Source organism: Leptonychotes weddellii, chromosome 1, assembly GCF_054177405.1.
Source record: "Leptonychotes weddellii isolate Sample4059 chromosome 1, ASM5417740v2, whole genome shotgun sequence".
In the NCBI taxonomy this organism is placed as follows: domain Eukaryota; kingdom Metazoa; phylum Chordata; class Mammalia; order Carnivora; family Phocidae; genus Leptonychotes; species Leptonychotes weddellii.
Window position 1 is genome coordinate 82,244,937 of NC_138369.1, and position 13,705 is coordinate 82,258,641.

Sequence of the window (13,705 nt, forward strand, 5' to 3'; positions counted from 1 at the left end):
ATGCAAAGGACATAAAATAGCCAAAACAGCTTTGGAAAAAAAAGGAAAGGAGAACAAAATTGGAGAACTAACACTACCTGATTTCAAGATTTATTATAAAACCACAATAATAAAAAACAGTGGAATATTGGCATAAACATATAAAAATAGGTCACTGGATGGGGTGTCTGGGTGGCTCAGTCACTTAAGCATTTGCCTTTGGCTCAGGTCATGATCCCAGGGTCCTGGGATTGAGCCCCGCATCAGGCTCCCTGCTCCGCGGGGAGTCGGCTTCTCCCTCTCCCTCTGCCCCTCCCACCCACTTGTGCTCTCTCTCTCTCAAATATATAAATAAAATCTTTAAAAAAAATAGGTCACTGGAATAGAATAGAGACTTCAAAGGTACACCCACACAGATATAGAAGGCTGATTTTTTTTAAAAGGTGCAAAGGCAATTCTGTGCAGAAAGGGTAGTCTTTTTAGGAAACGATTCTGGAACAATTGGCATACATACACAAAAATATACTTCAATCCATACCTCACACTATATTAAAAAATAACTCAAAATGTACCATACACCTAAATGTGCAATGTAAAACCATGAACCTTCTAGAAGAGAATGTAGGAAAAAGCTTTGTTACCTTAGGTTAGGCCCATGAAAGAACACACTGATAAATTGAACTTCGTCAAAATTAAAAACTTCTCTCTTAAAGATGTTGTTAAAAGAATACAAAGGCAAGCCACAAACTGGGAGAAAGTATTTGCAAACATATTTTTAATATAGGTCTTGTATCCAGAATATACAAGAATTCCTGAAATTCAATAACAAGAGAACAACCCAACTTTAAAAATAGGGAAAATATTTGAATAGACAACTTGCCAAAGAAGATCCGTGAATGGCAAATAAGCACATGAAAAGATGTTCAACATCATTAGTCGTTAGGCCAATGAAAACTAAGAACCATAATGAGATACACAACACATGTATCAGAAAGGCAAAAATTAAAAAGACTGGCCAGCATCAAGAGGATACTGAGGAAACAAAACTCTCATAGCTGCTGGAGGAGATTTAAAATGGTACAATGACTTTGGAAAACACTTTGGAAGTTTCTTGAAAAGTTCAATGCACCTATCATATGATTCAGCTGTCCCACGCCTAAATATTTTCCCAAGAGAAATGGAAACACATGTCCAAACACTTGTACATAAATGCTAATTGGAGTTTTATTTCTAATAGCCAAGGACTGGAAACAACCCCAAAGTCCCACAGCAGGTGAATGGATAACAAATTTTGGTACATCCATATAATGGAATATTAGTCAGCAATAAAAAGGTACAGGCTATTGATACACATGACAACATGGGTGAACCTTAAGATAATTATGCTGAGTGGAAGAAGCCGGACAGAAAAAGAGTACGTACTTAAGATGCCTTTTTATCAAACTCTAGGAAAGGCAAGCTAATGTGTAGGGGAGGGGGGCAGTGGTTGCCTGGGGGAAGGAAGTCGCACAGACTGAGTGGAAGGAAGGGATCCCCAAGGGGCATGAAGAAACCTTGGGGGTGATGGGCACGTTTGTAATCTTGATATGGTGATGGTTACATGGTGTGGACACAGGTTAAAACTTATCAAATTATATGCTTTAAATATGTGCCATTTATTGTAGGCCAGTTATACCCAAATAAGCCTGTTTACTTGTTTATTTATTTTAAAAAATCAGCTGGGTATGCAGAAGGTGGCCAACCACCTTTGGATTACTCTCATCTCCACCAGACATACTGGCATAGAAAGAAAACTCATTGAGCAAGGCTGCTTACTGGTGTCATGCGGCTGACGGGGAAATTGTGACTTACTGATGTAGCCAAAGTCCCAGGGCAGGAGGGGAATTGGTCTGGTCACTCATGTCTCTGGACTGCTAGTTCAGGTCAGTTCATTTCCATCTGAAATGTTTGCAACCCTGGATGGGTTTTAAAGGAGACGGAAGGAATCCTGCACGGCCATGGAAAGAGATGAGATGAGACCAGAACGATGCTGATGTTGACAGCACTGGTAATAATACTCTCTATCACTGGATGGGCACTGACTGTGAGCCAGAGCGCCAATTGCTTCATGTCTGTTAACCCTCACTCTTACCCTATGTAGAAGCTGCTATCATGTCACCCTAAAGAGGAGGAAATGAAGGTGGGGAGTAGCAAGGGCTCAGACAGCTAATGAGTTGTGGAGCTAGAATTTTAACCCATATCTTATCTGATCCCCAAGCTCTTACCATAAAACTACCCCCATTCCCAGGCCAGTACACACATGTGAACACATGCGTGTTCCCCTGTACCCAGGCAAGACCACACAAACACACACACACATGCTCACTTTACATATACGTGTGTGTACATGCATACGTGGACTTACACGCATGTGCATACGATTTGAACACATATGCACATTCACATGCGTACAAAATGGCCACCGATGCATACACACACGCACACATATATGTCTCCTGAAGCCACACATATACACACACACATTTTCATGACACATACACATAGGCACACACGCTTAGAACACCCTAAGAATTTATATTCTACTCTTTTGGTTCTGGCTTCCCGTCAGCAGCAACCACGGAATCCCACTACCAACCTCTCCCAGTCCAGGCCCCAGGAATCTTCAGGACGCTGCAGTCCTGAGTCTAAAGTGAGATTATGCTCAGGCCCCTGATCTGGGGCTGCATGCAAGTCAGGGCAATCAGATGCATCCCATTTTCTCATGAAAGAGATTTCTGACAGGCTTATTAACCTTTGAAAATACCAGCTCTCTGTCCAAAGGACTTCCGGAGTCCAGATCGAACTGAAAAAAAATCTTGTGACAGACCACCCGGTTCTGAGCTGATGGGAATTACTTTCAACCCAGGCCACCATGTCCCTCCGACAAAATGTTCCACATACCAAACCTGACAGCAGCCAGCTCTTGGGAGCAAGGGAGCCAAGCGTCAGCTATTATAGATCATATCCATGAAGCCTGTGACATGGGGTGATTGCTCTGGGCCTCCGTCATTCTGGGGGCATCTGGGATAGCAGGAAGGAGCTGGTCTAAGTGCCTTTGACATTTATGTCCTGTGCTAGAGGACAGAGAGTCTGCCTGTCAGCGCAGACAGATGTAGCCCTGGCCTCTGGCAATCATTTTCTCTTTTGAGTGTTCAGTTTGGGGTAGAATTATAGTTTGGTGGGTGCTGTCAGAAGTAAAGAGACAGAGTGTCATGTGGAAAATTGGAGATAAACGGATTAACTGCAGGGTTGGAGGAAGTGACTCATCCATCCCCATTGTCTCATGGAGACATCCCCATTGTCTCAGTCTTCTTGCCTGCTCTTTTTGGGCCACCTTCTGGGCTCAGAAGACAGTCTGTATCATTTCTGGAAGTCTCAGTGTTTTTCCTTACCCCATGAAACACATGTGAAACAGCTTTTCTACCATAATAGCTGCCAGGGACCCCAGAGTGTAGCCTTGTCTTTGCTTTGAATAAATTGGATGGCCTTGGGCAATACCCTTAACTTTAGAACCTCAGCTTACACGTAGAGAATATGCTCATATTGATGCCTGTCCTGTCTGCCTCACCAATTTGCCATTAAGACCAGCAGGACTGATGAAAAGAGTACACTCCAAGTGACAGGGACAGTGGCTGTGCTTTGTCACATCTTTCAACATCCTCATCATTGCTCAGGGTGTTTCTGCTCCAATGTAGAATTGCACAGGCTTCCAGGCAAGATGTTTTCCATCTTCCTCTATAACTGTTTGGGGACCCTGGAGCTTCCAAGGATGGAACAGCTTGGCTGTTCAGTTTTCCCTTGAACTCTGTGAGATAGTCAACATCTTTCCCATCACTTCCATCTCTGTGTTAGACAGGAAAGATTTCTGTTGCTTATCACCAGGTAATCGTAACTGACGAACATGTAACTCTCTGAAATTTTCCTTCTGAAGATCTTCAGAAAGGTGCTGACTTGCTGCCACCTAATTGTCTTGCACCCACCCCATTTATGAAATACCAGGCATCAAATCCTGAAAATCCTTTATCCTCAAAGTCTGCAAGATAAGTGCTCTCATTATACCCATTTTGTAGGTGAGGAACTGAGACTCTGAAAGATGTGGGCATCTGTCCGAGGTTACAGCTAGAACCAGGAATCTTGGTTGATACGTGTCAGTAAGTCTTAGTGTGGCCCCAAGTAAAGGAGATTAATGAAAGGAACAGGGGAGGGTCTCTCACCAAGATAGCGCCTTTCCCCATCTCTCTCTTTCTCAAAGCACATAGTCTGCCATCTCTGCTTCTGCTCCGTCTTCCTGCCTTTTTCTGTGAACTGGCTTTCTCTGCTCACTCATCAGGGAGTATATTGTTGAGAAAGGGAGCTCCAAACTTAACTCTAAATAGTAATTAATTTCAAGGTTCTGCCTTCAACTATAGTTTCTGTGTTTCTTAGTTTGAATATTAAGAGAAAACCTGTTCGGTGCTTGGACAGCTGGGGTAGGCTGAAAAATGTCCTTCCTTCCCCAAAGATACCTAATTCCTAGAACTTGAGACTGTTACCTTATATAGAAACAGTCTTTACAGAAGTGATTAAGTTAAGGATTTTAAGATGGGGAGATGATCCTGGATTATCAAGGCAGGTTCTAAATGGAATCATACATATCTTCATCAGAGTGAGGCAAAGGGAGATTGGGCACAGACAGAAGAGGTTATGTGACGATAGAGGCAGAGCTTGGAGTGATGCAGCCATAAACCAAGTAATGCTTGCAGTTACCAGAAGCTGGAAGAGACAAGGAACAGATTCTCCCCTAGAGCTTCTGAAGGGAGCACAGCTCTGTTGATACTCTGCTTTTGGCACAGTGATACTGATTTCAAATTACTGGTATCCATGACCGTGAGAGAATAAATTCATGTTGTTTTAAGCCACCAGATTGTTGTAATTTGTTGCAGTGGCTACAAGGGACTAATACAGCAGTCAATGGATTCATTCCTCCTGCATTAGGTGTCCACTCATTGTTCAAACAGTATTATCCAGGGGGATGTTAATATGAAAAACACAGCCTGTGAAGCCTATCCTTTCAGCATTGCCTATGGGAAAGAAATAGGTGGCGATCCTTAGAGAAAGGGCATGGGCTGGGAGACACTTGCATGCCTCTCACTACCACTCCCTGATACCTGCTCTCGTGTAGGTGTGAGAGGAAGTGTTGGGAGGCACAGGGCAGCAGCCATGCCTGAATGTAGCACCAAGACAAGGGCTCTCTCCTTCTCCACCCAAACAGGGAGTGTGTTCAGAAACAGCTCTTAATGTGCAGTGGTGGAAAAGAGGAAAGGTTAGGAAATGAGTCTACTTGTCCAACTAATTCAAACAAGTGTTAACGTCCTCCTTTAGCTAGGCCTTGCGATGAGTTCTTAGCATAGGCATCAAACTATAGGGAAGAGAAAGACCTACACATCCTGGACAGCTGGAAAAAAATAACAGGATCACTAAATCATTCATTTAGTCATTTATTCAACGAAGGTTTCCTGTGCATAGAGATGTACCAGGTTAGGTGACAGTACAATAAAATATGTAGAGTGATCGTCTTCATGGGATAAGAAAAATAAGCAAAATAATCATAAATTGAGAAAAGGAAGTAAAGGAGTAAGGTTCTGAGACAGAATGAGGTGTATGAGTGGGTGGGGATGAAGGTGGTGGTGACAATCAGGCTTTGGAATCAGAAGTTACATTTGTCGTGGGGGAGGGTCTGTGATAAGTTTGAATGGGTAAGTCGAATAGGCAGTTGGATTTAAACCTGTGGCTGGGAGAAAGGACTTGGGCAGGAAATGGAAATTTGTTAGAGCCATGGAACGAAGGAAAGGTCCAGGAAAAAAGAGCATTTAAGGGAAATGGTGGAGTTTTATCTTTGGCTCTACGCATACAGAGGACACGAACATCCTCCACGTGTGAAGAAGAGGTTTACAAGAAAATTGTGAAGTTGCGTAGCCCTGCCTCCCTCCTCCCTCAAGCAGACTACATTTCCCAGAATGCTGCGCGAACCTCGCGAGACCCGAAATCGTTCACAGCCGCTTCCGGCGCAGGTGACCCCGGATAATCATGGCGACCCTCAGAGCGTCTGCGTCGCTGTGGAGCCTCCTGACAGGTTCTCGGAGCACGGAGCGGGTTTGTGTCCGGGCCCGAAGTCAGCCCCAGCTCCGCGCCCTGCTCCAGCCACTGCCCGGGCCCTGCGGGGCGGGCCTGCTATGCCGTCGGCTTGCGTCTGAGGCGGGTAAGTGACCTGCCAGACGTCCGCTGGCACATTCTCCTGGGAGACCTAGAGCCTGCTTCTGGCTGGCGAGAACCACGCGGACCCCATCGCGCACCTCCGTCCCCGGCTCCTCTAGCAGTGCGCCCTAGGCCAGCCGGCTCTCTTCTGTACCTTGTACCTGCGGGGTCATCGCCCGCCTTTGTCATTGGTTCACTCAATCAACCAACAGGGCCTGAGCTCGGTTCCTTGCAAAGCACAGTGCTACGTTTAGGGGATACGGCCAACTAAACGGGTTTGTCTTTGAGGAACTCACGGCCCAGCGGGGAAGTGGCAATGCAGTGTGACCCAGGTCGCGATAGAGGAACACACATAAGAGTGGCACTCAAACTTGGTGGCAAGGACAGGGAAGGGTTCCTGGAAATTAGGACCAGAGCTGAGACCTGGCTAACCATGCTAGTGAGAAAACAGGAAACATTTCAAGCAGAGGAAACAATATGAGCAAAAGTCCAGAAACGAGACTGAACACATGTAGTTTGGAAACCCATGTTTGAGGTAGGATTGATAGGCTTGGTTACGGCTTTGGCTTTAAGTTTAAAAGGAGAAATCAGTGTTGCTTCTCAGGTTTCTGGCTTGAGCAGTTGAGTGGAGGAGAGTAGTCCCATTTATACCAAGACAGAGAAGCTTAATTTTAGGAACAGGTTTTTTTTTGTTGTTGTTGTTTTTTGGCGGGGGCGCGGAAGAGGGGAGGTGAGGGAAGAAAAGGCAGGCGTAGGTAAGATGAGATTGGAAGGGAGGCAGAAGTAAACGTCTGTTTGTACACATTAAATTTGAGGTGCTTTTGAAATTCGAGTGTAGGTACCCAGTACGCAGTCGTATCTAAAGTGAGAAACATTGGGTAAAAGTGATAACTCAACCTGGGGGAATGGGTGAGATTGAAGAGAGAGTAGGGCTGAGCACATACTGTCTGCCAGGCACTGTAACTGACCTGGGTGCCTGGTATTGAGTACGAGAAGTACAAGACCCTGTTCTGGCCTTTGGGGGAGCACATTGTTTAGTGGGGGACACAGTGAAGTAAGCAGACTACCTTAGTTTCTCTTATAAATGAAGTTGGAAGTCTGGTGAATTTTAAGCGTGAATCTTGATTACGGTTAAAAAAATTTTTCAGTTTTGAGATATAATTAATATATGGCATTGAATAAATTTAAGGTGTGCAGCCCAGTGATTTGACTTCATATATCATGAAATTATTACCACAGTAAATTTAGTTTACATCTTTCCTCTCATGTAGATACAAAGAATAGAAAAAAAATTTTTTTCCCTGTAATGAGAAATCTTAGGATTTACTTTCGTAACAACCTTCATCTATGCCATTCAGCAGTGTTAACTGTTTTCATCATGTAATATATTATATCCCTAGTTCTTTATCTTTTAACTGGAAGTTTGTACCTTTTGACCACCTTCATCCAATTACCCCTCCTCTGGTAACCATAAGACCACAAGTCTGATCTCTTTTTCTGTGAGTTCTTCTTTGTTTGTTTTAAGAGTCCACAAAAAGTTGAGATCATACAATATTTATCTTTCTCTGCTTGATTTATTTCACTTAACATAATGCCCTCATGGTTCATCCATGTTGTCCCAAATGGCACGATTTCCTCCTTTTTTATGGCTGAATGATATTCTATTACACACACACACACACACACACACACACACACCCCCACAACTTTATTATCTACTGATGGACACTTAGTTGTCTCCATATCTTGGATTTTATAAATAATGCTGCTGAGTTCCTTTTCCTCTTTTTGAGTCTTGCCATTCTGACAGGTGTAAGGTGTTATCTCAGTGTGATTTTGATTTGCATTTCCCTGATGATTAGTGATATTGAGCATCCTATGTGTCTCTTGGCCATCTGTATGTTTTCTTTGGAAGAATGTCTGTTTAGGTCTTTGACCCATTTTTAATCAGACTAGTTGTTTTTTTGGCATTGAGTTCTATTAAGTTATTTATATATTTGGGATATTAATCCCTTATCTGATATATCATTTGCAAATATCTTCTCCCATTTAGTAGGTTGCCTTTTTGTTTATTGATGGTTTTCTTTGCTGTGCAAAAGCTTTTTATTTTGATGTAGTTTCAGTAGTTTATGTTTGCTTTTGTTTTCCTTTCTTGAGGAGGTATATTGAGACAAATGTTGCCATGGCTGATGTCAGAGAAATTACTGCCTATTTTTTTTTCCCTAGGAGTTTTATGGTTTCAGAGCTCACATTTAGGTCTTTAATCAATTTTGAGTTTATTTTGTGTATTGTGTAAGAAAGTGGTCCCCTTTCATTCTTTTGCGTGTAGGTGTCCAGTTTTCCCAGCACCATTTATTAAAGAGACTGTTTTTTCTCCATGGTATATTCTTGCCTCCTTTGTCTTAGATTAACTGACCATGTGAATGTGGGTTCATCAGGGATACTGGTCTGTGGTTTGTTTTTTTTTGTTTTCTGTCTGTCTGTCTGTCTGTCTTTCAGTTATCTTTCTGGTTTTGGTATCAGGGTAATGCTGGCCTCACAGAATGTATTTGGAAGCTCTCCTTCTTCTTCTATTTTTTTGGAATAGTTTGAGGAGAACAGGTATTAGCTCTTCTTTACATGTTTGGTGGAATTTACCTGTGAATCCATCTATTCTTTTGTTTGTTGGGAGTTTTTTAAAATTACTGATTTAACTTTATTACTAGTAAGGGGTCTATTCAGATTTTCTATTTCTTCCTGCTTCGGTTTTGGAAGATTGTATGTTTCTGGGAATTTATCCCTTTCTTCTAGGTTGTCATACCATTTTTTATAGTAGTCTCTTATAATCCTTTGTATTTCTTTGGTGTTGTTACCTCTCCTCTTTCATTTCTGATTTTATTTATTTGAGTCCTCCTTTTTCTTGATGGGTCTGGCTATAGGTTTATCAATTTTATCTTTTCAGCAAACCAGGTCTTGGTTTCAATGTTATTTTCTATTTTTTTTTTTAATTCTCTGTTTCAATTTTTTCTGGTCTAAACTTTATTATTTTATTCCTTTTAATGTTGGGCTTTGTTCTTTTTCTAGTTCCTTCAGATGTAAGGTTAGATTGTTTATTCGAGATTTTTCTTGGTTCTTTGGTAAGCCTGTATCACTATAAATTTCCCTCTTAAGAACTGCTTTTTGCTGTGCTCCAAAGATTTGGGGCTGTTGTGTTACCATTTTCATTTGTCTCCATATATTTTTTTATTTCCTTTTTGATTTATTTGTTGACCCATTGGTTGTTTAGTAGCATGTTGCTTAGCCTCCATGTGTTTGTGTTTTTTTCCATTTTTTTCTTCTAATTGATGTTCTAGTTTTATACTGTTATGGTTGGGAAAGATGCATGATATGATTCAGTCTTCTTAAATTTGAGACTTGTTTTGTGGTCTAACGTGATCTATCCTGGAGATTGTTTCATGTGCACTTGAAAATAATGTGTATTCTGTTGTTTTTGGATGGAATGTTCTGTATATATCTACTAAGTTCATCTGGTCTAATGTGTCATTCAAAGACACTGTTTCCTTATTGATTTTCTGCCTCGATGGTCCATCCATTAATTTAAGAGGGGTATGAAAGGGCCCTGCTATATTGTATTGCTGTCAGTTTCTCCTTTATGTCTGTAATACTAGCTTTAGGTATTTAGGTGCCTTAATGTTGGGTGCATAGAGATTTACAATTGTTTTATCTTCTTGTTGGATTGATCCCCTTTATCATCATGTAATGCCATTCTTTCTTGCTACAGTCTTAGTTTTATTTTTTATTTTTTTAAAGATTTTATTTATTTATTGGGTGGGGGGAGCATGAGCAGTGGGAGGGGCAGAGGGAGAGAGAATCTGAAGCAGACTCCTCACTGATCAGGGAGCCTGATGCAGGCCTTGATCCCATGACTGTGAGAGCACCACCTGAGCCAAAACCAAGAGTCAGATGCTCAACTGACTGAGTCACCCAGGCGCCCCTACAGTCTTAGTTTTAAAGTCTGTTTTGTCTGACGTAAGTATTGCTACTCTGGCTTTTTTTTTTTTTCCCCATCAATTTGCATGGAATATCTTTTCCCATCATTTCACTTTGAGTGTGTGTGTGTCTTCAGTTCTGCAGTGAGTCTCTTGTAGGCAGCATATAGATGGGTCTTGTTTTTTTTTTTTTTAATCCATTTCAGCCACCCTATATCTTTTGTTTGGAGCATTTAGTCCATTTACATTTAAAGTAATTATTGATAGTATTGTACTTATTGCCATTTCATTAATTGTTTTCTGGTGGGTTTTGTAGTTCTTCTCTGTTCCTTTCTTCTTTTGCTTTCTTAACTTGTTTGGTGGCTTTCTTTAGTGCCATGTTTGGCTTTCTTTCTCTTTATTTTCTGTGTATCATAGGTTTTTGATTTGTGGTTACCATGGGGTTCATATTATAACATCAAAAATGTATAGCAGTCCCTATTAACTTGATGGTTGTTTAAGTTTGAACACATTCTAAAAGTACTAAGTTTTTACTTCCTTTCTCCATGTTTTATATATATGATGTCATACTTTACATCTTTTTATTTTTTATGTCCCCTAATTTTTTTTCCTAATTTTTGTAGATATAATTGATTTTATTGCTTTTGTGTTTTAACTTCCTTACTGACTTTATAAAGTGACTAACCTACTACCATTACTATATGTTTGTTCTTATTAGTGAAATATTTTTCCTTTCACAATTTTCTGACTTGTAGTTATTGTCTTTTTTTTTTCCCCACTTAAAGAATTCCCTTTAACATTTCTTGTAAGGATGGTTTAGTGGTGATGAACTCCTTTAATTATTGTTCATCTGGATAACTCTTTAAAAACTCTAGTTCTGAATGATAGATAATCTTGCAGCGTAATATTTTTTTCTTAAGATTTTATTTGTTTATTTGAGAGAAAGTGCAAGTTAGCGAGCACAAGCTGGGGAGGGGCAGAGAGAGAGAGGGAGAAGCAGATTCCCTGCTGAGCAGGGAGTCCAACGCGGGGCTCAATCCCAGGACCCCAAGATCATGACCTGAGCCAAAGGCAGACGCTTAACAGACTGAGCCACCCATTTGCCCCTAGAGTATTCTTGGTTTTAAGTTTTTTTCTTTCAGTACTTTGAATATGTCCTGCCATTCCTTTCTGACCTGCAAAGTTTTTGCTGAAAAATTAGGTGATAGCATTATGGGCTTTCCCTTGTATGTAACTGTTTGCTTTTCTCTTGCTGCTTTTAATAATCTCTTTTTATCTTAAATTCTGTCATTTTAAGTTATTATGTATCACAGTGTGGACATTTTTTTGGGTTCATCTTGTTTGGGGAGTTTCATGTTTCCTGAACCTGGATGTCTTCCCAGATAAGGGAAATTTTTAGCTATTATTTTTTTAAATAAGTTTTCTGCTCCCTTGTCTCTCTCTTTTTCTTCTGGGATCCGTATAATACAACATTTATTATGCTTGAGGATGTTATAGAGGTCCCTTAACCTATTCTTACTTTTTGCTGTTCAGCTTGGTTGCTTTCCATTACACTGTGTTCCAGATCACTGACCCATTCTTCTGCATTCTGTAATCTGCTCTTGATTCCCTCTAGCATATTTGTCCTCTCAGTTATTGTATTCTTCAGCTCTGACTGGTTATTTTTTATATTTTCTATCTCTTTGTCAAAGTTGTAAATTCATCTGTTCTTCTCTCAAGTCCAGTTGAATATCTTTATAATTGTTACTTTGATCTTTTTATTAAGCATATTATCTCCATTTTGTTTAGCTCTTTTTCTGTGATTTTGTCTTGTCTTTCATTGTGGACATAGTCTTCAGTTTTCTCATTTTTTTTTTTAAGGTTTTATTTATTTGACAGAGAGAAACACAGCGAGAGAGGGAACACAAGCAAGGGGAGTGGGAGAGGGAGAAGCAGGCTTCCTGTGGAGCAGGGAGCCTGATGCGGGGCTCGATCCCAAGACCCTGGGATCATGACCCGAGCTGAAGGCAGACACTTAACAACTGAGCCACCCAGGCGCCCCATCTTCTCATTTTTTTCTGTTTGTTTGTATGTGTTAGGTGGGTGTGTCTCCTGGTCTCGAAAGTATGGTCCTTGTGTAGAAGAGGTCCTGTGGTGGCCTGTAGCACAATCCCCTCTTGTCACTGACCAGGTGCCCCTGTGTAGGCTGTGTGCACTCTCATATTGTGGCTGAGCTACAGTTGCTGTGGGCATGCTGGTGGGTGGGGTTAGCTCACCTTACTTAGCTCAGCTGGCTCAGCATCCTGCTTTGGTTACTGCAGGCACACTGGGCAACGTTTGCTGTTTTTCCTGTTGAGAGGCCTGGCTGCCTCTGCTGTGGGCTTGCTGGTGGGTAGCCTGGCTGTCTGCAGCTAGCTGCTGTGACAGCTGTGGGTGCACTGAAGAGGGCAGGGTTTGCTCCCTGTGCAGGCAGGTAAAAGACCTGGCTGCAGGAATTGAGTGCCTGCTGGTGTGTGTGGTTATCTTCCCCACTGTCCCCATGGCAGGAGTTGCTTTGGCAGGATGCTTGCCAAGGCAGATGGTTTGGGTGAGACCGAGCCACAGGGCAACACTGAGGAAAGGCACGTGGCGCTAGCAGGGTAGATGGGAGTGTGTTAAAACTGGCTCCCAAAAGTGTCTGGCTATCTGGGCTTGGGGAGGGCAAGAAAATGGCGCCCACCATCACTTTTGTTCCCAAGAAGTTTCCTGCAGATTCCTGTCTCTCTGGCAAATGTCCTCAGGTTACTCAGTAAATCTCTTTAACCTGTGCCCCAGGTACTTTTCAAACTGTTGCTTTTGTGCTGTGTCTGGGGTGAGTTATTTAGCATGCTGGGTCTTTATGGACAGTGTCTCAGTTTTTTAATCTCTGGCTCTCCCAGAGTTTAAAATCAGCCCTATTCATTTTCAAAGCCAGACCGTATGGGGACTCCTTTTCCCAGTGTGGGTCCCAGGGCTGGAGGAGTCTAGTCTTGGGGTCTGATCTTCTTGCTCCTCTGTGCTTGTGATGTCCTTCTTGTTTTTGGTTAGTTGAGTCAGGGATTTGGTTCCTGAATATGTTTCCGCTCATCCTACCCTTTTTGATATGGCCTTCATTCTATGGCTAGCTGTGGAGGATCTGTTCAGCCATCTTCAGTTTATTTTCAGAGTTAGTGGCCATATATGTAATTGTTGCCTCAGTGTGCCATGGGGTAAGGTGAGCTCAGGATCGTCCCACTCCACCATCCTCCCTTCATTCCTCTTTGATTTCTTTCATCAATGTGTTTTAGTTTTCAGTATAGGGATCTTTCACCTCTTTGGCTAAATTTATTCCTAAGCTCTTTATTGTTTTTGATGCTGTTGTCAGTGGGATTGCTTTCTTTTTTTTTTTTTATTATGTTATATTAATCACCATACATTACATCAGTAGTTTTTGATATAGTGTTCCATGATTCATTGTTTGCATATAACACCCAGTGCTCCATGCAGAC

At 41.8% G+C, this 13,705-nt stretch overlaps 1 protein-coding gene across 3 annotated transcripts in view; it reads left to right on the forward strand.

The window, feature by feature from the left end:
* Nucleotides 1–6,041: 6,041 nt before the first annotated feature.
* MRPS22 (mitochondrial ribosomal protein S22) overlaps nt 6,042–13,705 on the forward strand; it is a 23,068-nt gene continuing 15,404 nt past the window's right edge. For all 3 annotated transcript variants that reach the window (XM_006734192.3, XM_081827023.1, XM_031029100.2), the window contains exon 1: nt 6,042–6,256. In XM_006734192.3, the coding sequence (XP_006734255.2) occupies nt 6,085–6,256 (172 nt within the window). In that variant the 5' untranslated portion in view covers nt 6,042–6,084. The remainder of the gene's footprint in view (nt 6,257–13,705) is intronic.